We start from the raw sequence: 27,461 nt of genomic DNA, 5'->3' as shown, positions 1-27,461 counted from the left end.
GGCACCATGGAAAGACATAAAAATCATAGACAGTAACATTTAACATTTGTATTTGGAAAATGTATAATATTACAGCACAACACAGTTTGATGAATTTATAAAAAGTGGCGTACAAAACACAGAAGTTTAGTAACTTTCTTTTTCTTAAATGTCCATTATTAAAACCCAACAAAATCCAATGGATTTACAAAACTAACCTAAATTTATAAATAGAAAATCGCATGTAGATGTTTTAAAATTAATTTTGTATTCAAAATTGTCTAATATTACAACCCAACAATCTCTGATGGATTAAAAAAACAGAGGTTTGGTAACATTTAACTTTTTTTTCCTATATGTCCATCATTACAACCCAACAAAATCCTGATGGATTTACAAAACTAACCTAAATTTATAAATACAAAATCACATGTAGAGTTTGTAAAATTAATTTTGTATTCAAAATCGTCTAATATTATATTACAACCCAACAATCTCCGATGGATTGTACAAAACATAAAAGTTTAATAACATTTAACATTAACCCAACAGAATACGATGGATTTGCAAAACTAACCTAAATTTAGAAATACAAAATCAAATGTAGAAATTGTAAAATTAATTTTGTATATAAAATTGACTAATACTACAACCCAACAATCTCCGATGGATTTACAAAACTAACCAAAATAAGGAAGTAAAAAAGCAAAATTATAACAAAAAATTACCTTGTAAAAAACCCTTTGTATATAAAATCTCTTACAACTAAATAATAGTGTAGTCCTAAGTTATGGTTACCTACAATCTTCTATAAGGTAACAATATTTTCATTTTTCACTCATTAAAAATACAAAACACTTGTTTCCCCGATCTGCATTCAGAGAGCATCGATTGGTTAGGTCCCTGGTGCAGTAGAATTGGTTATGTACCATGTGTGTATGAACTAGACTGACTCATCGGTAGAAGATCTGTGCCAGGTCAATCTCTCCTCGTAGAAGCTAATGACAATCTGCGGACATCTCACGTTTGCCTGTCTGGCTGGAACTAAGTCCGCATCTTGCGTTTCTTTCCTACAACATGACAAATATACAAGGTAAGTGAAAACACTTTTACGTAACTTGTTTATCAGCAGTTAATATCAGTAAGTTTGCTCTGAATCTTTTAACAAATGTTCTTCCTTTCACTAGAGATATGCGAGCGGTCTCATTTCTGATGCAAGCCGAGTCTATCCTAAAAACCTGTGAGAAATTCAAGCTCGAGCCGAGCTTTGGCGATCATTGTTAGTGCGATCGCAGGAATGAGTCTGCAAAGATTTTGCTAGGGAAAAATTCATGCTTAAGCTGCAATCATGGATGGAGACTAGTGATGTGACGAGTCGGGTACTTTCCTGACTCGAGTGACTCGACTCGCCAACTGCCGTGAACTCGAGTTACGAGTCGAGTCAGACTCAACTCGAGACGTTCCGAGTTCGTGTGAGTTCGGCATTCTCCGTACGAGTTCGTTAGTTTTGCGAGTCGGCCGACTCGGTACCGGCTTTACGAGTCGAGTTGACTCGAAACGTTCCGAGTTCGTGTAGGTTCGGCTTTCTCCGTATGAGTTTGGTTTCGTTTTGCGAGTCGGACTCGTTACGTTACAAGTTCGTACCAACTCGAGTTGTAATTGAGATGACTCGAGTTGACTCGACTCGGGTCTTGACTTGAGTCAACTCGACTCGCCAACTCAACTCTTCACATCACTAATGGAGACAAGGTTTCTGTGATCACATGAGAGAATTACGATGTCTAACCTATTGGCACCGACTTGTCACATGTCACGGCGAGGCAGCCATACTGCTAATCCACTGGCGCTTATATATAGTTTGTCAAATCTAACCAGCGAGCGCTAGTGTCGTTTATCGCAGTACCAATCAACCCACTCGGCTTGGTAGCTCAGTTAGCTAAGGCGTTTCACTGACTGAGGTAAGGTTAACATCTTTCTGGATGTGCTTTCTAAATCCTGTACATGTGCACTCCATATTAAGATACAGTAACTAAATAAACGGTGTCCGGCTCGAGTGGAAGTTGAAGGCATAAGCGGGTTTAAAAAGGTTTGATACCCTGCAAACCAAAGGTTCTCGTAACTGTGGAAGAGTACAATTTGTTAATTTAGGAAAAGATAGGTCAAATTTTAAGGAGGTCCTTGCTGGGGTTCCTCAAGGGTCGGTACTGGGTCCGGTTTTGTTTATCCTCTATATTAATGATTTGCCAAACTCCATACCTTGCAAAACAATTTTATATGCTGACGACACAACCTTCATCTCATCAGCTGACAACTTTTACTCTGCAAACCAAAGTTTAGAAAACGCCATTGAATTGGGTAAACTATGGTTTGAAAGTAATTTTCTGGAAATAAATCATGACAAAACAGAAAAAATTTGTTTTACTTTGCGTAATCTTGAAGCAGACAATGCAGTTTCTGTCCAACTACTCGGAATATCCATAGACTCTAAACTCACTTGGGAAATACATACCAATAATATCATTTCAAAATTGTCAAGAGTATGTTGTTTGATAAGAAAACTTAAAAATTGTGTTTCTAAACCAACACTTCTAATTGTTTACCACAGTTTATTTCACTCACACTTGCTGTATGGCAATATACTGTGGGGTAATAGCTCAGGAGCTCACCGGGTTTTTACATGGCAAAAGAAAGCTCTCAGAATTATGTTTGAAATTCCGGATAGGGTTAGTTGCAAAGCATTTTTTGCTGAAAATAAAATCATGACACTCTCTAATATTTTCATTTTTTACAATTTAGTTTCCGTTAAAGAGAATCTGAATAAATTTGTTCCTTGCAACTCAATCCATGGGTATATCACCAGACAATCAAAAGATTTATATATTCCTCAAGCCAGGCTATCAAAATTTATCAAAAGTTATAAATATTTGCAAATAAAACTATTTAATAAACTTCCAATATATTTTAGAAATCAGGAAAGTATTCATTTGTATAGGTCAAAATTATCAGATTGGCTTACAAGTCGTGCTTTTTATTCAGTTGAGGAGTTTTTGCAGAATGTAGATTTTTCAACGCTTAAATGTGAGGCCAAGCAGTCTTGATGATTCTTTGTTCGTGTTATGGTATTTTCCCTGTTAATTTCAAAGTTTTTATTATTACTGATGCTTTTATCCTTTTAAGATTCTTTTAACTTTATTTTAACATTTACTGTAGAATATTTAATATTTTATATAACATATGTAACAAAACATGTTGACCTTGTCTATTGTAATGTGTATATTACCAAACGACAATAAAGATATATTATTATTATTATTATTATTATTGATTATGGCGATATAATTTGCCGAAATGCATCTCCTGTGAAGGAAACAATAGGATCGACCGGCAGACACAGGTAATTTAACCTTTTTTTAGGGTTTAATAAGGATTACACCAAATACCTTTTTTGATTCTTTTAACATTTAGTAAAGAAAGGAACACTGATTTGTTTGCTTTTACTATGACAAAAAATTTGCATATTAGTCACCCCTAATCTCAAAATCTTTAGGCTTCAATTTACAACCTTATTTGAGTCACAACCACTCTGTGTGTTTTGAGGTGAAGCTAAGAATTTTATGTTTGCTTGCTTAAATTAGTAGGCCTATGCAAATAGAAATAATAGAAGGAAATCAAGTTAGAAAAAAACAAAAAACTCACCATGACACAAAAAAAAGTGCAATAAAAATAATTCAATTACTCATTTTCACTCCCTAAGGGTAGTACTAAAATTATTAAACTTCACTTTAAAATTATTAAAATCATTAATTCAACCATGGTAGATTTATTTAAGTTAATCCTTGTAAACTTGATGACAATACAGTAGAACTTTAATTATCCAAATCAATTTTTGAGACAAATCCACATACCACATTCGAATGGTCAAAACTTCAATTAATTGGATACCGGTAATTTATGTAATTTCAGGGTATTTTATAGGTCACGTTGAGCTTTCACCATAAAGACTGCAGAACGTGTCTACAAAGATTTTGTGGTGAAATATCCTCACGACCGCGGGAGATGTTCAGGATTTTGCCACAATCACAGCTTCTACCTTTTTTAGTAACAGTGTTCTTATTACTGTAGTTTAGGGTTTTTAAAATTCTTTGTGTAAGTGATTTGGATAGTTGGATCTTTGCTTTATCTCTTATTGACTTTCTTTACCTATAGAGTTTGTTTGAAAAAACTCAGTAAGGAAAGAGTCTTTTACCTACAACCGTTTTTTAAAGTAGCCGTTTCAGTTCAGTTCTAAAAATTGAAAAGATTCACTTAACAGCATTGTTATTTTACTTATCAACACGGGTAATGGGCCAATAAGGTTCAAGGATTGAGAGAGAAGAAGTAAAATTGTATTTGTAATTAGTTGACTTTTGAAAACTTATCAGCAATTTAGACCAATTAAATTGTTAATGAGCAGTGCAATTAGTGTTTGTTACAATGATTTGTTGCATCAGTGATACTGAGAGGTTATAAACAAAAACATAACCTCTCCTAGAAGTTATGAGTAGTGATTGTTAGTAATTAAAAAACTGTCATAGGTAATGTAGTGTAGGTACGCAACTCGCATAAATAGTTTTATTGACACTCGTAGAAGTTTTTAGAGCACTTGCCAAGGTTTGAACCCTAACCCTTTGCGGTCGAATGGCGAGTGTAGGTCGCCGCTTGCTATTTTCTCTCTGAAAAATGAAAAAAAATTCTACCTCAAAGGGTTAAATTTTCTTCTTGTATCTTTAACACTATCTTTATGCAATATTTGCGTAAACTACTATGTAGCGTCACCGCTACAAGATACAAACGGAGCGTGCGTAGGGTACACGTGGCGTCACCGTGACGACTCGCGACAGCCACAATGACTAGGCGCACGGACCCCAAATTTGTCGGAAGACGCGGCAACGAGGAGTGAGTCAGTCAGTAGTGTGTGTTAGCGGCCTGCGGTTGACATCTTCCATCAGTTTGAAGTAGCCTTAGCATGAGCAGATAATTTAATAGGGGTCGGGGAAGGGTGTAGACTAGGGCAATGAAATAATATGTAATTACAGTCGACCCCCTCTTAACCGACCCTAAAATGATAATTCTAAAGTCGGTCGTGGTCTTGTGGTCAAATTTCCAGTTAATTATAATTAATATGAATTCACGTTAGCTACTTGTAGATACCTTCATGAAATCAGATTAGTCCATTTATATAGTTAAATCTCTGTTCACTATTTATTAATTAGATGTATTAAATCACATCAATCCTGGCTGTGATATGCAGCTGAGGTATTATTGTGCACTTTGCCGAGGTTGTTAGGTTAATTTGAATATGGTTTGAGCAGCGACAGGAAATGTGGATGATTTAGCAGTGGTTGGTGGAAGATATATCGGGCCCAGGTATCTTAATTAACACTTACACAACTGCATTTTGTCACAACTCTAAAACAATATAAAGTAAATGTAGTTGGTTACCATGTCATGAGAAACATCAGTTCCCCGCAGATATCAGTCGCACCAATGATTTTGTCGGGCTCCAATCCTCTCTCAAATCCCCGAGGTTTACCGTCCTCCTGTAAAAGTATTTTGTTTAAACTTTTTGGTCAAGCAGTGCCATGGGAAGGTCAACTGATAATTAACTCAACAATCACAAGTGACATTTGTTATTTATTCAGTACCAGCTTTGACTATTAATACAACTTCAGTATTTAGTAATCAATGGTACAAGACAATGTATGCATCCAAATCACAAGTTATTGTAGCGATCCGCTACAAGAGACAAGTCTAATGCGTAAGGTCACCTGAGGCAACTAGTCTAGGTGCGCGCGCAGCCAAGGATTCACCCGCGCAAATAGACAACGAAATAGTAGAGAGTAGTGTTGCGTGTGCCGCCAGCAGGACATCTACATTTTGGATGAGTACTATTAGAATGAGTAGATAATATAGTAGGAGTTGGGGAAGGGTGTAGGCTAGGGCAACGAATTAGTAATCAATTATGTAACTTGTTGGGTTTACCAAATGGTCGTGATCTGGTGATCAATATTCCAAATCTATATAAATTATATCTGAATTCACGTTAGCTGCATCTAGTTATTATTACAAATCAGAATAAGTCCATTCACATAATTATTTCTCTATTCACTATGTATTAACTGGATATATTAAATAACATAAAAGCTGGCTGTGGTATGCAGCTAAGGTATTATTGTGCACTTTGACGAAGTAGTTGGCTTGTTTGCAATAGAGTTTGAACTACGGCAGGAAATTTGTGTGATTTAGTAGTGGTTAGTGGAAGATATATTGGGCCCAGGTAACTTTATTAACACTCATACTACTGTATTTTACCACATATTGGTTGCAGAGTGTCAAGATCCAGACAAAAATGCAATTTTAATAGAAATAGAATAGATCAAAACGTGTCTCAAACCGGCAAGCACTGATTTGGATTGATCTATAACTGGCAACTGGAATTGACAGGCATAGCAACGTATGATTTTCAAAGTCACTTTAAAGTGGGTTTAAAATTGTTTTGGTTCAGATAAATAATAAAAGTGCTTCTTAATAGTAGGCCTACTCCAAAATAGTTTATACAGATACATTAAAAAAATGTGTTTTTAATATCTGTTTAAAAACCGTCTTGTAAGTCAACAGTGTAAGTGTAATAGCTATTTACCTTAAGTGTAGTAAGAGCGTTTTTACATCACGCAGGTGAATGTTGTGCAACGAGCGGAAGCGAGTTGCATAATTACAGAAGTGATGTAAACACGCTCTTGCGTAACGTGTAACGTACAAGATTTTACCTGACCCGACAATATACAGCAGGTTACGAACAATATTTTTCATTATCCATTTCACTCATCTTCTAACAGTTACGTTTATTTACAAACAAAAGCTAGGTTAGGAAAATTCTTCAAAACATTACAATATAATTCAAGCGCACAGCTGATTTCTAGCGTTGAACGTCCATAGAGGTACATTTTTTAAGTTAAGCACTCGATGTTATTTAAATGGGTTTCATTACATCACCGAGTGAGTTTTTTTCAACTTTACATCACTCGAGAAGTAACGAAGTTATATACATCACGCTTGGGATAGGGAAGTTTAACATGGCGGGTTAGGTAAATATATTATTACAAGTGTTAGGCCTATTAGATATATATTATATATTTGCTTTTTTCAGGTTAAAAAAACTCTTTTAAGGTACTGACCAAAAGTTAACCTACATTTTGATTTCAAACATTATGGAAAATGATTATTTCTATTAAGTGTTTAAAAACATTTTACAGTGAAGAATTTGAAAACTAAAAATCTGTTAAAGGACTTGTTCACTACAGTAATACAGTGCAGGCAAGTAACATAAACATAATTCAACTAGCTGATGAGCATAGTGGTCTTACCATTACATTTAACACACTAATAAATTATATAAAAGAAGAGTTTTTGGTAATTGCAATACATTATGAACGCCACAAATAAACTGCAATCTAGGTACCAGCGATAACCACACAATTGCAAAGGAGGTGTATCATTAACTGATAAGCCTGTAGCGCTCAGCCTAGGTCAAAGGGCTAGAACGCTTATCAGTCACACACTGGTTATCAGACACTGGTTTTCCTTTGAAACCTAGTATTTATATTATATTTATACTTAAATATTTTATATTTGTAGCTTATACATTCAAAACAAATAACTTGGCCAAAATAAATCATCCTTTCGATCAACAGTGTAATTATTAAATTTATTCATTAACAAAATTGTGAATAAAAATCAATATCCCTGTGGAAATTGTTGTAGAAATGTTGGAAAGTGTAAAGCTATGTAAAGGTATTTGTTGTAAAAGGTTCCACTTTAAATGTATCACACTTACAGTAGATGAATTTAATAAAATTTCTACTGGTCATAAAAAATGGGTGTGTGATCTATGCAAGTCCAAGGATGTTACCTTAGGAATTGATCACGAAACAGAATAGTTAAATGTGGATATAAGTCAAGAATTGGTAAATCAAATTGAAATTATTAAGACTTTGAAAGAGGATCCAAATCAGGCAAATAAGGAAATACAGGAGCTAAAGTCTCAAAAAGCATCGCTTGAAACTTAAGTAAAAAAAGGCGATAACACTTGAGGAGAAAATCAAGGATTTGAATACTATCTTTAAAAAACCAGATATGGCCAACATTAAAAAATAAAAATAATGTTACCAAATCAGAACAGAATATTCCGGTAAATTAATCTACATCTAGAAGTAGGAATAAACCAAATGTAGTTCAACCACCAATTAGTTTTATAATAACTCAATTGTACATGAAGATGTTGAAACCCGTAATCGCTTTGAAGGACTTGCCGTGGAAGATGAGACTATTGAAGATGAAGTTGATGTTGTAAATACTATAATTTGCCAACTGCCCTCAACTAAAAAAAAAACTTGTATTCGCTGGGAGCCATGGGAGAGATTTAGCATGGCACCTAAGAAAATCCCAAAATCAGTATGAAACACTAGGATTTGTTAGACCGGGTGGTCGAACAAGTCAGACTTTAAATTTAAATCTAAAAAATATAGAGGGTGAAAATCTCAAAGAAGAAGATGCTCTAGTGATCATTTGAGGTACAAACGATGTGGCTAAAAATGAAGCAGATGAATGTGTTGAGGGTATTGACTTTCTTGGACAAAGTGAAACAAAAAAATGCGTGTCTAGTAGTTTTACCAATGAGGTATGACTTACCAAATTGGTCATGCGTTAATAATGAAGTACAAAGATCCAACCTACGCCTGAAAGAACTATGTCAAAAACACAGCAATGCCTTTATTGTGGAGGCTAGCGAGGCCGAAAGACATTTGCATTCACACCAAGGTCTTCATCGTAACAACAAGGGAAAGAAGTGGCTTGCCGATAGGATAGCTGAAGCCGATGCTGCTAATGAGTGCACATGATGTACAACCTCCCCCACCAGGCACTGAATCTCTATCGGGAAACGTCTCTCCACCAACACAAGACAATGTACCCTAGGCCAATCTAAATGATGATATGCAACCGTTCAACCTAATATGAATTGAACCGTTTTAAGTCACTAAAAGGAAGCAGCTAGGTTACTACTTATACCAAAAAATTCAAGAAATAAAAATACCTCATCAAAACAAACTAGAACTAAAAAGCGAAATAGGAGGGTTTACCTCGATAATTTTCATTTTTGGCTGAACTACAGACTTGTTTTCTTTGTCTTTTACATTTTTAGTTTTCTCTTTCTTGGCCATCTTAGGGGTGCTTGAATCATCTTTCCGCCCCACAAATTCTTTCTTTTTCCTCGCATCCAGGAATTCTTGAATTAATTCAGGACAGTCTAAGTTTTCCTCTGGCTCCCACGTATTATCTTCACTAAAAAATGATGAAAACAACTTAAGTCCAATTGCACCTTAGTCCTAGCAGAGATATTCATACCAAATAGCAATGATACCAAAAGTAGATTTTATGTAATCTATCAGTATTTTCTGACAATTTATTTTTAAATAGGCCTAGTTGTATAGCAAGAACTTGGGACATTAAATTTAATTGTAACGATTTATTTGCCCAAATTTTAACTTAGGCATAACACTAAAACTTGAATTTTAAAGTGGTCTAGTTTTTTTAGAAGCACTGGGTAGGTACATTGTTGTTATTCATATAAGAGTTATTTGAAAAATCAAAAAAATAGGCCTGCATAACACGGATAAACAAAAATATTCCGACAATTTAAACAGAAACTTTGATCAAACCTCTACTTTTATTCAATTCTAAATTGAAAAAATCGATTAGTTTTCTATCAATCTACTTTATTGTTTCACAAGTTCCGAGCCAATAAAACTTGAACTTACTCAGTATAGCCCTTCCATTTCAGATAGTACTCTGTTTTACCATTCCTCACTCTTACATCAAGAACTTTCTCTACGGAGAACTCTTCCTCCATTGTGTCAAGAGTTGTTTTTCGTTCCTAGAACATAAAACACTAAATTACCACTCAATTCTGATCTGAGTTCGATTAAATCTTAAGTTAAACCCAACTATCATAATCATGTTAAATTATAATAAATCATAACTGTCTCTAGGTGGTTATAGTGCTCATGTTAAAATTTGAGGTCGCTAATTCGATTCCAAGCAACATCAATACCAGACCCAGACTCCATTTGTCATTTGACAATTAATAATGCTTTCAAACAATAGGTCAATTTTATGTTTTGTTGGTATTTAGGTGAAGTATAAAATAACCCATAGACATTCCAAAGAAATTTTATACCTGAGCTAGGTCATAAAAAAGTCCAAATGTTTGAAAAAGGATAGTAAGCAAGTATTGAAACATTCCAAAGACAAGACACCAGACTCAATAAGCAAAAATGGTCCTGTCCTGGTGTAGAGGTAGACTAGGTAGACATTGTGTACTAGTATAGACTAATTTTTTTTTGCATTTATGAAAACATCTAATTTGAACCAACTAGCAACAAAAAGCTGTGCAAAATTAGAATTTCACTTTTTAATGTTTAGGTTCAACGGTAGAACATTATACCTATTGTAGATGTGCTATAGCCTACTATAGAATAAAGTAAATTAAAAGAACCAAATTTTTTAAACCAAATCCACTCCCATTGCACCATCTTAACGCATAGCACAAGTAGCCTATAACTGCAATAAGCATTCAATTTATACTTAGGCCTACACGCCAACCCCGTACGAAGCTAGTACTCTGCTAGTTAAAAATAATTCCAGAAATAAACAGCAGATAGTTCTGTAGGCATATCTGCTTATATTATTTTGCCTTTTATGATATTAAATTGTTTAATAGTCTTTTCCTTATTGTCTTGTGAAAGCATACGGTTTATGTTGTTGTGATGATTTGTTTTAGTGTTGAGATGACAATAAATGGTTCATAATTATGTAATTGATAAATCGCTATATGTATTGTTAAACTTTTTAAAACTCCCAACGGTAAGCCTGTTCCAGTATATCCGGTCCGGTAGACTGCACAATCATGTCACAGTATCATTATTTATTTTGTCACTGAGAAAGGTTACTGTAAACGATTTACTTGTTAGGCCTACAGCTTCCAACTACAGTACAGTAGGGTCCAGTATGGTCAATACTGTACTATTGAGCCACATGGGACTGTTGTGTGGTTGTTTTGTCACAGACTGTCCAGGAGGTCAATTGGTCGATCATCTCAATGTTTCTGTGTCAATTATTGTGTCTCTATAGAAGCTCTGTCTTTTTACAATGTAGGTTATACTTTGGTATACATTTGGTAGCTTTTTGTTTATAAATTCGAACTACTTAACAAGTGTTTGGATTAGGCGTTATGCCTACATCTTTCCATTCACGGGCACAGCAGCTAGTTAAAGATAAAATAGTATAAAATAAATGTAAGACAAATCTTGTACAAAATTCCATTATATTTAATGAAACTGTGTTTAAAACATATTCGGTTCTAGTTATTTTCTCAACCTTATTATGTAACAAAAAAAAACTTTTTTTATGCTATTAAGTAGTTTGTGTCACACTTTGCATTTTGCCAGCTTGTGTGGCATCTTCAGGGGTCTTCTTTAAGATGTCATATTTTCTTACCGATAACACTACGTTATATCTAGTGTATTTATTCTTTACAAAAATATTTAAGTTACAAACATGCAGGCTCTAGGGTAATATTGCGGCCAGGTCACACTTTAGAATCAGCAGGTCATTCTTTATTCCTTTTATTTCTTGGACTGTGGACATTTTTTTCTGTTGGAATTTGAATTCAGGCCAGTTAAACACTCTTAGTCCAAGAAATGAAACGGAGGAAGAAAGACCTGCCATGACTCATCCGCCTTATCCGATTGACCTGACTTCGATAGTACGGTACTAAGTTATTTAGCCTATAGACCATATCACAAACATTAACTCACACTAACTTAAGTTTAAGCAGCTAGAACGTTCACAGTAAGTTAACTTAATGGCATAGATGTACTGGGCACTAGGGTTAACCTGTAGCCAAAGCAAATAAGTGTTTTGAGATACGGGGATTTTAATAGGCCTAGTTAAAAAAGCTATTAACTTAATTAGAGTAAAAAAACTATGGCAAAATATAGGCTGAGGCATAAGTTAGCCTACTTGGCTACATGTAGGCTATTTTAAATGCAAGCTAGTCAAACCAGATCTCTACCGATTAACTTAAAGCATTTAATTTTGATAGCCTAACTAATTTGTTGTTCCATAGCAAGATGCTAACCTAGGAGGATTAAACATTAAGGAGAGGACACGCTGTAGTTTCGTTGAAGCCAGCGTACTGTGGAGGGGGGGGGAGGCAGCGCTACTCTCCCGCCCCCCTCTCATACTGCGTTGTATGCGTTACTGGAAGATTTGGTAACAGAAATATCAATTGACTATTTAAAAATTAGACTTCATCATGCTACGAAAATTAAAAAGTTAAATTCTAACCGTAATATTAGGAACCTATTAAGAGGAAAGTCATATTTATTTACCAATAGTACGTTCAAAGGTGGGTAATTTACACAAGGACGACTTGTATTTTAGAATTCGTTTGTCCTTGTTTTTATTTGTTGCCATACTTGTATTGTGTATTATTTTATAATACTCTAACCAGAGCGCGGGACTCCGGTTCATGGGGCCCGGGTTCAAATCCCGCCATATCACCAATGGATTTCACTGTTCATAAATTAAAACTCAAATCATGAGTAGTACTGTATGTGTATTTGAAAATTTTCTTAAAGAGAAATAAAATAAGTTTTAATCCTTTAAAAGAATGATAAACGCACTTTGGCGTCAGAAGACGCGATGATTGTTGAACATTTACCCTTTTTACTCGAAGTTTCTTTGGGCAAACAGATCAAATATAGTTCAATATGATATTAAAAAATCAAGAATTTGATTGCCAAGAAATTGTTTTACTTTTTATGATTGTAATTTAATTGTAACGGCTGTTGGTGTAAGAAAAGTTAGAGCGGCTTTGCATTTTTTCTTAACTTTGGCTATTTAAAATCACCTGCCTAGCACATAAATGACTTAAAACTAGTAAAATATGATATTAACAAATCGAGAAAACTATGAAAAATGCAAATTTAAAATGTATTTCACCACCCGAATTAAAATTTTCATTTTAACCTATTATTAGTAAGATTGTTTTATAAACTGGAAAAATAAAAATAAAACTTTATTGTAATTATTTTTCTAAATACCACTTTTAAATATAGGTAAGTATATATTTTTTATTTCGAGAAACTCTTAAGGAACACGAATAAATTGTTAATTTGTGTAGATACATCATATTTTTTTCGAAAACGTAATTATAGTAATCATATGTTTAAAGTCCAGGTCAATTCTTTCAACTTTGATCTTCAATAATAAATAATAAATTATAGTTTTTATAGGAATGATTGACACCGTTCGATAGGAAATTTAATTTACTTTAAGAATGCCATCGCTGAATAACACAGGTGTTTTAGTTTAGCGGCAATTTTAATTCGAAACAGCGCGCGTCGCGTTTTTCCCTATCTCTCCCATGTTATAGCCGAGGCTTTTTGCCACTCTACGGCTCCGCGTGCCCCTCTAGTGTTCTGCTAAAGCTGGCTTCACCGCAACACGTGTATTCCTATTCGCGTGCCCTCTCCTTTATGTTTAATCCTCCTAGATGCTAACTAAGCCTAACTTAGACTAGGCCTATGTTCAGATTCTCTAGCTGTGTCTCATTTAGAACACACATCATAAGGTTAAATAGTGTTGTAGGCAAATTTAAGTTACATTTCTTTACTCTACAAGTGAGCCAGTTTATGATAGAACAAAGAATAGGCTATCGAATACTTTACTAGGGTTCAAACAGGTTAACTTATGTTGGTAAATAATGTTAAAGTTATGCCTGTCACCAAGTTACCAGATCTACTAACTTATAAATTGTAAAGATTCTTCAAACCTAGGCTAACAGAAAGGAAAAATTCTTCTTCGATCTAGGGTCTACAATAATAGCCTATCATAATAAATTACCTAGTTGTAGTACGTCAAAGTAGGCCTAGGTTGTAGTTGTTTATGCCGTGCCGGGTTCGAATTCGACTACACAAAATACCGGCACTCGGCAGACAGTTAGGTGAGGTACCCTATATTATAATTCGGAGGATGCGTGGTGCACTAAATGCAACGGCAGCTTTATGATGAAATTAAAAGAGAATGAATACCAAAGCGGTTTGACTTGAGAAATGCAACGCAACGCAAGCAACTTTGGTTAGGTAGGTAGGTTAGTTTGGACGTTCGCGGTTCGCGTTCGCGTCTCGCGTACTCGCGATTTTTGATCTGGCATCTGGCTTGATAATGGATTGGATTGGATCGATTTTAGATTGACTGTCGTCAGTTTGGCATGGCCACCAAGGTGGTTTTGCAGTTGGTCAGCTCCAGCCACGGCCGCCTTTAACTCCAGGCCGCGGCCTTCGAACCGGCAACGTCGCAAGGGGTGTTGTAACAGCTGTTTTTGTTTGGAAGTAGCTAAAATGGTATTTGTGTATTTACGAAATATTGGTTACTGGACTATGACAATATTGACTCCACTTAAAAATGTACAGATATAGATTTTAATTCATATTGTTTCGGTTTTCAATTCTGTATGTTTCATTTTCAATATTTTTATAAATTTAAATAAATAAAGTTGCGAGTTAATGAGCTGATGTCACCTGTCTGCCATGTTATCTTATGGGACGTCTGTTACTGAACAACACCACTTGCAACGTTGCCAATTCTTTTACCTTTTACCTAGGTCCATAGTTGTGAGACCAGGGAATCGTCAAAATTCTTGTTTTTTCTTTTTCATTTATTCTTTGGATACTGTTATGTCCTGTTGTAGGGTGTGTGGTCTTCGAAATATTCATTTAGACTATAGTAAGGTTTGTTGATTAAGTATTGTTTCAGTTTTTTTTTATGAAAAGAGTGTTTTAATCTATTGATTTCTACCAGTTCTATTATTTGACATGACCAATGCAAATTTTGTATCTGTTATTTTGGTTCAATAAATGAGTTATGAGGCCGTGGCCTATAGTTAAAGGTGGCCGTCATAAAACCCGACCAAACTTCCTGGCATGGCTAGAAAATAGTTTATTAGTTTACAATAATCAACGCTCTGTTGTGAAAATCGTTTTATCGCTTTGTAGTCTTTGCATATTAAGAGTTTGTCTGGTTTCTTCTTCTTCTCCTCCTACACCATCCATCCACATCCATTCGATTCTGTATTATCATTGTTTAGATATTTAGTTGGTGACAGACGACAGATAGATAAGCAGAAAAGAATTACAACGAAATTCTAACGAGTGTAGTTTATCTAGAATTTTTCTCTGCAGAGAAACATTTGCACCATTATTTTAAGGTAAAATCTAGTGTCTGGCGATATACGAATTACTTAATTACTATTGGTTAATACTATAATTTTCATACTGTACGTTTGTACCATGACTTACCATGACAATACCATGTAATGTGTATTGTCAATTTTAGCTCAATAAAATGATTTGATTTGATTTGAATACATTAATCATAGTTCTTAGAGTTAGTTCATAGAGAGGACTAGGTTCTTGTTTAGGCTTCAGAGAAGGGCTATTCGAATTGTGTTTTCTATTTCCAAACAACAATCATGCAGAGATTATTTCAGAGAATTTAAAATTTTAACTTTCCCATCTATTTACATCCTCGAAACTCTATCTTTCCATAGCAAAAATACTTCCTTTTTTTTCATCTGCTAAAAATTCCAGGTATCTATGGCGCAATACTTTAAATCTACCAATTCCCCGGCATTCCACTTCTTTCTTTCAAAGAAACTTCCATTACAATTCTGTAAAACTATTTAATAGACTTCCACCTCAATTGAAGGCCGAACAAGATCCAAAAAAGTTTAGAACAGGTCTAAAGTCCATGTTGTTAGATAGATCATTTTACAGCGTCCGTGAATTTCTACTTTAGTGGTCATTCACAAAGGCATGTGCGCATGTTTAGTTATTTAGTTATAGAATTTTTTACAGTAAGGAATTTTTGTTATTAAGATGTAATAAATTTATTTTTCTTGTACTGACTTGGCTAATGCAAGTTTTGTCAATTTGGCCCAATAAATGACTTATTGACTTGACTTATATAGTACTTTCAGTTTCTCTGGAGTTATTTCCCCGATTTGTCCTTCCTAGTATATGCTAGTACGGTATCCAATTCCAATAGACAATTTGATTAGATTAGAGACTGTGATAGACTGAATCTTTTTGTTGTAGTTGGTACCATTTTTACCACACTGTACCTGACTCGCCATATAATTTCTTATTTTATGTAGCCAAATTATGTAGGCCTATTTTAAAATTGACAAGACCTATTGTATTTTGTAGTTACTTAGGCTACTTAAAATGTCTTATGTCTTAATATAAGCTTGCCTACTCTCATGTTTAGGCTATAGGCCTATATTTTATATCGGTAGGTGTATGGCTCTGTTTTAAATTTTTTATCATCATCTCTAAATCTCTCTCAAACTCACAAATGAGCCGCTGTACTCTTTTGAGGAAGTGTCTGGCGAGTACGGTACTTCTCGAATATATAATATGCACCGCCATCACTAGTTTTCTATTTAAATATTGGTTAAATAAGAATTGTTATTTTTTTTATTAGTTTTATTACTGTAATTTTATTTGACGCAGTCTATCCAACAAGTGTTGGGCAACGACATAGGAGTTGGTAATGGTAATGGCTAAATATTTTTGGTCATTCCTTAACTTATTTAGGCCTATCTAAAACTAGAGTAACAGTGCTTTTTAAATTATGATGGGTACCTATTTTTATAAGGAGGGCTTTGAAGAATTGTCCTATTGTAATGATCCGTTAATTTATACCTAGTATCTAGGTACTGGAAACAAAACCAGTTAATGTTCCCTATTTACCTATCAAACTTCATTTTTGTAGCCGTCACGGTCCAGATGATTATACAAATGGCTGACCCTCTTATCGGTAGCCTAATACCTAACTGAGTATTTTTTGTAGGCCTAGTGACAAAAGCCATAATTTACGTTGCTACCCTTCTTGCATTTGAGCGAGTATGGTATTTAACTTAAATTAAAATAGGTTCTAGACTGTTCATACCAACATACAGTAACATGTATCAAATCACCGTTTACATGATACAATTGGCTTTAAATACGGAAATGAAATAAATAAGACATCTCTTGTGTTAGTTAACAGTGTTATTTTATTGGATGAAAATAGTTGAATGAGTCTTTTACAGAGTGCACTACTGGTAAAACGATATTTTCCCTTTAATGTTTTTGATGTTTTAATCATTAATGCGATTTAAAAGTTCCTCTAAATTTTTGTAAGATATTAGATTGTTAAGAGGATAGGTAAGTTAGTGAATGTATAGGTACCCATGGTACCACAGAAATCAGTTATTGACACACTGTCGTTGGTTCCATTCAACAACGATCATTTTTATTTTTTAAAACTTAACAACATTACCTAACATTTGTGTCTAGTACAGTAGAGTCCCGCAAACTCGGCACTCGATAACCCGGCAGTCTGGATAACTCGGCCATCACCTAGCTCAGAAAATTATTGATTTTTTTAGTCCGAGTTCAACATGGACTCAAGCCAGCTCAAGTCAAATCATTTGTAACTCGTAAAAAGGATTTGTTGTACTATATCTGATGACTTAATACTGACTTGTATTATGAATATAAATAAAGAAGGCAGGTAAAAGGCTTAAAAATGTTATTGTTTTTATTTTTAACCCTAGTTCCCGATAACCTGGCATTTCACAAACTCGGCACCCTTCCAATCCACATTACACCGAGTTTGCGAGACTCTACTGTACTATCAATAGTCAAAGATGATACTAACCAACTTGTGTCATGTTTCAGGTGTGGTGGACGGTGTTGGTTGGAGGAGATATGACATCGACCTTGGAAAGTTCTCTAGTTTCCTGATGAGGACTTATGATTGTCTAGAGTCCACATGGCGTTTCATACTTCATACTTACTTACTTCAAGTATGAAGTAAGTAATGAAGTAAGTATGAAGAAAAGAAGTATCTTTTCTTCATCTTTGACCAGCAGTTGCTGGATAGATTGAGTCGATACTAACTGAACTAATAATTAGATTTATGCAGTCCATCGTCACAAAGAAAAATAAAAACTAAAACTTGAATTTACTGTTTGAATATTTACAGATTAGCGGCAGGATTTATAGTTTTTTGACCTCTTAAAAAAATTTTTCAATAGAGAAGAGAGGTGTTTTTTTCAGCCATTTTTCAATTGTTCGCTTAAACTTGCGAGGATCAAGATCCTTGGTACTAGCTGGCAATGCATTATAGGCCCTATAGTTTCATTGCTAGTTTTGGGAAACAGTTTTTCTTATTACTTAGCCTACAGAATGGCACATCGTGTTGGTCTTTACCTTTGGTGTTGTAGGAGTGTTGTTCTGCTCGTTTTGTAAGGGAGAAGCTGTTCTCTTTAATGTAGGTCAAACTGAGCACGATATACTGACTATAAATAGTCAGTATAGTCAGTATATCCAGTTTGCTGATAATAGGCCTACTATGTTCTAGGTACTCAGCAGAATCGATCAGCCTTACAGTTTTTTTCTGCAGGAGGAGAATGTTCTGACATCCAGAGGAATGCCCCCACAAGAAGAGGCCATACACAATGTGGGTGTGAAAGAGTGCATAGTATACCTCGATTATATGCTTCTTGGACAGTAAGCACCACAGTACCTGCTTGTCTACTCTTTTGTATACTACTACGAGCCTTTAGAGAAAAAGCAGCCCCGTTATTGGGTGAGTGAATATTTGATCTATTTGGCTATTTTGGTCTGAAACTAGTAATTAGACAATGGATATACTTTATGCTCATTAAGAACAGTAAACTGGAAACTTTCTTGTCATTTTGTTGACGTTCATGCAAAAAGTTGTACTAAAAAAACTGTACTTTTTAGGAGACAAAACAAAAACTAAAATTGCCTACAGGCTTGGCTTTGTTTTGACGTTCTAAAAAAGCAAAACGGGTGTTTAGTGGCAGTTCAAAATAACATATTATAATACCTGACCTTACCTATTAAAAAGGCATAGGGTCGCCTCACCTAAGCCTTTCTTGGGATTCTTGGCAGCTTAAGTGCCCAGAGCCTATTCCGAGGATGACTGTGCACCAACACCAACTCCCTAGGACCTCAGGCGCGCCCCCTGATTCACTGGCGCGCCGAGGCTGCTTCGCATTTCCGACCGTTCCGGTACTGCCAAAGGGATTCTCACAGCGAACGTGTTAAGTGCCCAGAGCCTATCCGGAGGATGCCAATATCATATGCCTGTGCACTGACACCTACTCCCTAGGAGAATCATGGCGGGATTCGAACTCGTGAACTGTGTTAAGTGCTGTGCTGCTGCAGTGCAGCGGACAGGCCTGGAACCATTACAACCACTGACAAAAGGTACTAAGACTTAAGCTTTTTTAGAACGTCAAAACAAATCATAACTTATAAACGATTTTAGTGTTTTATCCTCCTGGTAAGTAGGCGTACACCTAGGAGGATTAAACATTAAGGAGAGGACTTGCTGTAGTTTCGTTGAAGCCAGCGTAATGGTGAGGGGGGGAGGCAGCGCTACTCTCTCGCCCCCTCTCATACTGCGTTTTATGCATTACTTTAATATTTGGTAACAGAAATATCAATTAACTAGGCTATTTAAAAGTTAGACTTCATTATGCTACAAAAATTAAAAAGTTAAATTCTAGCCGTAATATTAGGAACCTATTAAGAGGAAAGTCATATTTATGAACCAATAGTACGTTCAAAGGTGGGTAATTTAACAAGGATGACTTAGTTTTTTAGAATTAGTTGTACTTGTTTTTATTTTTTGCCATAGTTATATTGTGTATTATTTATAATACTCTAAAAAAGTGCGTGGGACTCCGGTTCCTGGGGTCCCGGGTTCAAATCCCGCCATATCACCAATGGATTTTACTGTTCATAAATTAAAACTCAAATCATGAGTAGTACTGTATGTGTATTTGAACATTTTCTTAAAGAGAAATAAAATAAGTTTTAATCCTTTAAAAGAAAGATAAACGCTCTTTGGTAGTCAGAAGACGTGATGATTGTTGGACATTTACAATTTTTATTCGAAGTTTCATTGGGCAAACAGATCGAATATAGTTCAATATGATATTAAAATACCCCCGCCACAGCAAACCTGCAGACTAAGTGAATTTCAACTTGACTATGATTACATTTTTAAGTACTAACATATTTCCATACATAAGACATATTTATTCCCTATTTAAATAGCATTAGAATTAAAGAGTGCTTAGGTTTGTTGCTACGGGGAAGGTAAAAAATGTTTTTTGACCATACGTCAATAGTATGGGATGAAATAAATAAATTTGCCAAATTTTATCAAATAATTAAGTAAACTACAACAATTTTCATTTTCTCCATAAGAATAACATCGGGAATTTTACATCACACTTATTTTGAATTTTCTCCGTGACCGTTAGGCATGCAACAGCACTTCAATATGCTAAATTATTTATTTTGTTAAGCTCTACAAAACAGTTTAAAAAGAAATTGCAAGATTATTTGTTTTTAGGGTCAAAAATGGGAAAACCCCATTTTTACCCCATAAAACCCCCCATAAACCCCTGTTCCCATGATCCGATTATTCTGGATCGCAAATTCGTTAGAATAAATGTAGGTTTACACGTTTGTACCAAATTTCATCAAAATCGGAACATTTTTGCTCGAGTTATCGCGCTAACGGACACACACACACATATATATATCTTACTAATATTATAAATGTGAAAGTTTGTGTGTTTGTTTGTTTGTTTGAAGTTCTATCACACATAAACTACTGGACGGATTGGGCTGAAATTTGGCATGATTATAACTCATATTCCCGATTAAAATATAGACATATTCTTATCTCAATGCTTTTGGGCTCCGCCCCAGTAGCTCTGTAATTCTCCATGTTAACCTTATGAGTATTCATATTTAAAGGGAATTAAAGAATTTAGTCAGCTGTTTCAACTAAAAAAGTTGGCTCTATGATATCACGATTACTAGAAAAATACCGGTATGGATCATAAACATAAACAAATGACGTTTTTGGCCCGAAAATAAACATTATTTAACATTGCTTAAATGGAACTGCCAAAACATATGTTCAATGCTATTAGTATAGGATTCGGGCCATCAACGTCATTTGTTTATGTTTATGATCCATACCGGTATTTTTCTAGTAATCGTGTATGATATGCAAAAGTATTAAAAAGTTATAAGATTTACCAACAGGGTGCACTATTTTATTTTTTGCATTTATATATGAAAACAGCTAATTTGAACTAAGCAGTAACAAAAAAATGTTATAGGCAATGAGAACTGTCAAAGTAGGATTGTTTACAGTTATATTTATGTTCTACATGAATAATTTGTGATATTTTGCAAATTTTTAATAATTTATTTTTCTCTATTGTTTAATGGTAGAACATTATGGCTATGGTAGATGTGTAATACTATAGTATACCGTGAATTCAAAGAAGCAAATTTTATCAAACTGTGTTCTCCCACATTGCAAACGCTAAGTTAGAGTATAACTGTAATAAGCATAACATGCTGTAACTTATATGTAATAATAAGTATAACTTATATGCCAACCCCGTACGAAGGATGGGTACTCTGCTAGTATGAATTTGAACGGATGGTGTTTTTGGCTTCTAGGGACCTCAAAATGAAAAATTAAATCGGTCCCGGGTCTAGGTCTTACCATGAGTACGGTACTATGGTAATAGCTATTTCCCTATAGGGAAATTCGCTAAAATCAAGAATTTGATTGCCAAGAAATTGTTTTACTTTTTATGTTTGTAATTTAATTGTAACGGCTGTTGGTGTAAAAAAAGTTAGAGTGGCTTTGCATTTTTTTCTGAACTTTGGATATTTAAAATCACCTGCCTAGCACATAAATGCCTTAAAACTAGTAAAAAATGATATTAACAAATAGCAAAAACTATGAAAATGCCAATTTAAAATGTATTTCACCACCCGAATTAAAATTTTCATTTTAACCTATAATTAGTAAGATAGTTTTATAAGCTGGAAAAATAAAAATAAACTTTATTGTAATTATTTTTCTAAATACCAATTTTAAATATAGGTAAATATATTTTTTTTATATCGAGAAATTCTTAAGGAACACGAACAAATTGTTAATTTGTGTAGTAGATACATCATATTTTTTTCAAAAACGTAATTCAAGTAATCATGTTCAAATTCCAGGCCAATTCTTACAACTTTGATCTTCAATAATAAATAATAAAAAATAGTTTCTATAGGAATGATTGACACCGTTTGATAGGAAATTTAATTTACTTTAAGAATGCCATCTATGAATAACACAGGTGTTTTAGTTTAGCGGCAATTTTAAATCGAAACAGCGCGCGTCACGTTTTTCCCTATCTCTCCCATGTTATAGCCGAAGCTTTTTGCCACTCTACGGCTCCCCGTGCCTCTCTAGTGTTCTGCTAAAGCTGTCTTCACCGCATTATGTGTATTCCTATTTTCGTGCCTCTCCTTAATGTTTATTCCTCCTAGGCGTACACTAACTTGGGGTCTGTTTCAGGTGTGATGGACGGTGTTGGTGGTTGGAGGAGATACAGCAATGACCCCGGAGAGTTCTCTAGTCTCCTGATGAGGATGTGTGATCGTCTAGTTTCCACGGGGCGTTTCCAGAACCTGCTAGTATACTAGCAGCTACTATGAGCTGTTAGAGAACAAGCAGCCCATATTGGGTGAGTGAATACTCCATCTAGATATTTGGCTATTTGGTCTGAAACTAGTAATTTAAACAATGGATTTTCTATAAATGCTCATTAAGAACAGTACACTGAAACTTTGTTGTTGTTCGTTGATGTTCATGCAAAAAGTTGTACGTAAAAACCTGTACTTTTCAGGAGACAAGAAAAACTAAAATCACCTAAAGTGACTTTGTTTTGATGTTCTTATAAAGCAAAACAGGTGTTTACTGGCAGTGCACAAGGGCATATTATAATATCAGATATTCCATATTATAAAGGCATAGGCTTGCCACTCTGGAGCTTTTCTTGGGTTTCCTGGCAGCTAGGAGCCTATCTTGAGGATGGCGATATCACATGCCTTTGCACTGACACCAACTCCCTACGGAGCCTCAGGCTGGATTCTAACCTGTGACCTCGGAGTGACCGGGTGAGTCTACCTAATTTTAATATCTTGTTTATTAATTTTGTATGGTTTGTACACCCACATTTTGAAACAGTTCTGTTTAAGGAAAGGCTCTAGGCCAGGATTTTAAATTGTAGAAATACCCCCGCCGCAGCAAACCTGCAAACTTAGCGAATTTCCATTTGCCTGATTGGATTTAAACTAAAATGTCTCCTTAAAAATATCACATTTATTCCCAATTTAAACAGAATTAGTTTAATGAGTACTTAGGTTTGCTGCAACAGGGAGGGTAAAAAGTTTTTTTTTATGTAAAATGTTAAAAGGTACTTTGGTTTAGAAAGAAATTAATGTATTTTCCAAATTTGATCAAAATATATTCATAAACAAGCAAACAACAACAGTTGACTTATCCTCCGTAAGAATAACATGGGAATTTTAAAATTACAATTTTTTTGAATTTTCTCCGTAACAATTAGGCGCATAATAACGCTTCAATATACTAAATTATTTGTTTTTTTAAGCTCTACAAAATGGATTAAAAAGAAGTTGTGAAATTTTGTGTTTTTAGGGTCAAAAATGGGAAAAACCTATTTTTACCCCATAAAACCCCCCATAAACCCCCGTTCCCATAGTCCGATCATGCTGGTTTGCAAACTCATTCAAGTTTATCCCGCCTTACACCTTCAAACCAAATTTTATCAAAATCGGACAAAAATTACTCAAGTTATCGTGCGGATGGACACATATATATATATCTCTATATATAGATATATAAAAATTTGAACGAATGGTGTTTTTGGCCTCTGGGGACATCAAAATGAAAAAGTAAATCGGTCCCGGGCTTAGGTCTTACCATGAGACCTATGGTAATAGCTACTTCCCTATAGGGAAATTCGCTAAAAGGAGGATAGCAGCTAGCTTACCTTGAAAGTGTGGGTAGGCGATAGAACAAGTAGAAAAAAAGTGGTTTCTACTTGCTTGTTCTATGGCCTACTCACAATTTTAAGGTAAGCTAGCTGCTATCCTCCTTTTTCTACAATTCAAATTTTGAAACAGTTAATCTCCTCAATAAATTGTAATTATTATTTTAAACTAGCTGTGTCCCCGTTCTACGCACGGGGATCTTATTGTAGTCAGTTATTGAAACCTTTTTATTAAGAACAGAATTTGGTTTGCATATTTTCAGATATGCTGGCAATACTATTATATATAAACCTTCACAAATACAGTATCTGACAGTTTCAAGCCAAAACAAATCCTTCGAAATTAAATGTAACCTGGGTCGTGTTGGTCCATATGTTAAATCCAATGATTAAACTAAAAAATGCTTTATAGATCTATGAGGCATAGCCCTAATGTAGGCCTATAATTTAAAGTTACCTTCCACAATGGTTGAAAGTATTTAAGGTCAACCTCCCAATTTAACATTTATTCGTGTTGACATTTTCATTATAAAGATACTTTTGTCCTTTCTGTGAAACACTGAGAAATAAGGACATTAATGCGTTACTAACAGACATACACACAAAAATACAGAACTTAATTAGGGAATTTGCTACGCTTTAAGCATAACAAAGTACTTGTAAAATTAGTATCTGAAATATTTGTTAATATGTCATAAAATTTCATCATAACAATGTATTTTTACTTGGACCGATGATTACCCGAAATGACGGCTTACTATATGAAATGAAGTACTATAGACGATTGGTAATTTATAGTAAATATTACCAAAATAGGCCACGAACTATTGATACATAAACAACGTAAAGCGTTTTAACAATTCATGATGGTTTGCTGAATAAATGTTTTACTAAAATGCGTTATCGTTTTCTTAGCATAAACTAACATTTTGGAATCAAGAAAGAAAAGGCAAAAATTGTACAGTTAAGAAGACATCAATTAAATTGAATAAGCCTGTAATAATAAATAAGGTGCAACACCAACGATAACTAATTTGTAAAGTACAGTGATGTGTTGGTACTTAAAAATGATTCTTGCTGCTACCAACAGTACCAACGGTTCTAAGGAATAGAACCGGTACCAACAACCAACGTTCACAGTTGAGAACTATAGTACAGCCGACCAATTATATGAGTTAATAAAGTCCCGAGGTTATTGATCTCTTGGTTTTGGATTTTCTCGTAAAACGTTTTAAAACGGCATTCAAAGTTATTTCCCATCAATTGCTTTATTTGTAAACAACTTTTAATGTAAACTTATCGGTGTCAGTTTGAAATAAAACAACCTCATACAAACAACTTTTTGTTATTTAATAGATTACGTACCTATCCAAGAGATGGGCTATGGGCCTATTGGCTGTATGGTCCAGCGATTGCATCACACGGTGAGTAGGTACTATTGACTATATATATATAGTCAATGGTAGGAACAGAAAATAACACATTAGAAAAGCGAGTTTAGCATCATCCGTAAACCTTTGTTACAATCACCCACTGACTGCAGTTGTGATTTTTTACTTTACACTTTACACAACCGCCATTGAAGCGCCGTGTCAATGAGTGGAAACCATGTTTCTAAGCTATTGGCGACGATCATTATTAAATTTAGGTTTCCCAGCCGTATACAACACTGATTCAAGGTCTTCTTTCTGGTTATCAAAACTCAAGAACAATTTCTATACAAAGAATCTCTGGTTCCTGAACTGGATGATGCCTAGTTATTTAATTTCATTTACACGGTTACACTATTACACTATATTATTGCACTTTCGATTAATTAAATCCGTTATGTAGGAAAAACGTTTTTAATCTCACTTGGTTGGGATTTGCATTCAAAACGTGATTGAAAAAGGTTACGGTGTTTGTAAACAACATTTGTAAACATATCAGTGACAGCTAGGAAAAATAATCTTGATCCGAACAGCTGTTCGTTATTTCATAGATGATTATGCAATAAAATTTGGTCAAAAACTTGATATAAATCGCACAAAACTACATTCTTGAGCGTTCGTAATATTATTTACAAAGTAGTGAGGCCATATTTAATGGCTAAAGACAATCTCGCCAATCCAGTGAATACATTAAAATGACTTGGATCTTGTTAGGTACTCTCGTTTTCCAGGAGAAGATAGCGTAAAATGCCATCTTGAGTGTTACAGACAGAGGGAAAGACAGACAGACAGAAATTGAGATAAGACTCGTTTCTGCTTATTTAATGTATAAGACGTAAAAAAAACCTAAAAATATATAATTCTGAGCAATGTACAGACAAAACTCTAATTTTATTTATATAGATGATTTTACTTCGAGATAAATGATAATAAAATAAAAATTACTTTCATAAAGACATGCCCCATTTCCTAAGCGACAATAAAATAGGGGCAGAAAACCCAAGAGCCTAGGAACACGTCTTCCTCCTTTTGAAGTGTTTAGCACTATAACTTGGACTTGCCCAAAATACCACCCTAATAACTCGATTTAGCTTGAATTCACAATTTTTATTTGGTTTTTGACACAATTTTGTGTGCAATGTATTGCGTTTAGGACTGTTAGTCTATTTCATTTGTCAAGCTGTGCTGGTCTCTTGATCCTCTTGATCTGTCTTTAATATAAACCATATGATTTATTTAAATCACTTTAATTACATACCCAAGCACTAAACTACTAAAGCCGTAGGGGAACCCCTCGAACCCCTCGTGGGCTTTCTTAATAACTTCAAAAATTTACTAGACGCTTACCGAATGGCCTCTCTCGTTTTGCGAAGTGGAAAATCGCGACCGCAGCAAACCGTCATGAATACAGGACGTCACCGCAATCGCAAGAAATCATCACGGCTGTTGCCGGGATACGGAAAATCATCACATATTTTGCCGCGATTGAGAAATGATCAGAGATATGGCCACAATCACAAATATAGTCATGAATGCTGAGATAATCGCAGGAGATTATCACCGATGTTGCCGCTATTGTGTAAGACACGTATAACTGACTGCAATTATTATTATGTCGTTTTGTGCTGTTTTGTCAAATACAGTAGGCTACTTAAATGAGAGTTTTTCAATTATATAAAACATAAGTAGGAGCTGCAAAAAAGTTATTATGTTAAAACTATTTGTATATGGCCACCTAAAAACATATTGCCTGTTAGGCAGCCACAGTTACAGTATATTACTGCTTTACTGTTTTTCTATTAATAGGTACTCACCATCAAAATGTTACATACTACCACCGTTGGTGAATGTATAGGTACCAACAGTACCACAGAAATCAGATCACATTGACACAGTGTCGTTGGTTCCATTCTACAACGACG

General features: G+C 34.7%; 1 protein-coding gene and 1 long non-coding RNA gene across 2 annotated transcripts; one reads left to right on the top strand and one right to left on the bottom strand.

Annotated features, from left to right (window-relative positions):
- Positions 1–28: 28 nt before the first annotated feature.
- On the bottom strand, positions 29–14,257 carry LOC128993172 (chromobox protein homolog 1-like). Its single transcript, XM_054416934.1, has 5 exons — positions 13,984–14,257; positions 9,834–9,949; positions 9,156–9,357; positions 5,461–5,558; positions 29–1,049 (listed from the first exon to the last, which is right to left on the bottom strand). The coding sequence occupies exons 2-5, from the start codon at positions 9,923–9,925 to the stop codon at positions 923–925; spliced, it is 519 nt and encodes a 172-aa protein (XP_054272909.1). The 5' UTR covers positions 9,926–9,949; positions 13,984–14,257; the 3' UTR covers positions 29–922.
- Positions 14,258–15,242: 985 nt separating this feature from the next.
- On the top strand, positions 15,243–18,764 carry LOC128993209 (uncharacterized). Its single transcript, XR_008490742.1, has 3 exons — positions 15,243–15,346; positions 17,865–18,011; positions 18,550–18,764. It is a non-coding gene; the product is annotated as an uncharacterized LOC128993209 (long non-coding RNA).
- The last annotated feature ends 8,697 nt before the right edge of the window (positions 18,765–27,461 follow it).

The sequence above is a fragment of the Macrosteles quadrilineatus genome, unplaced genomic scaffold (genome assembly GCF_028750875.1).
Source record: "Macrosteles quadrilineatus isolate MER2022 unplaced genomic scaffold, UCM_ALF_1.0 Scaffold_1__1_contigs__length_201487025, whole genome shotgun sequence".
In the NCBI taxonomy this organism is placed as follows: domain Eukaryota; kingdom Metazoa; phylum Arthropoda; class Insecta; order Hemiptera; family Cicadellidae; genus Macrosteles; species Macrosteles quadrilineatus.
This window is presented reverse-complemented; position numbering and strand designations above follow the sequence as displayed.

Bases quoted from the DNA above. Each gene is read 5' to 3' on its own strand.
- LOC128993172 (XM_054416934.1), bottom strand. From the start codon at position 9,925: ATGGAGGAAGAGTTCTCCGTAGAGAAAGTTCTTGATGTAAGAGTGAGG. The intron at 5,559-9,155 runs GTAAACCCTCCT...ATACTTTTACAG, and splicing joins CAAAAATGAAAATTATCGAG to GAGGACGGTAAACCTCGGGG. The intron at 1,050-5,460 runs GTAACCAACTAC...GTCATGTTGTAG, and splicing joins CTGATGTTTCTCATGACATG to GAAAGAAACGCAAGATGCGG.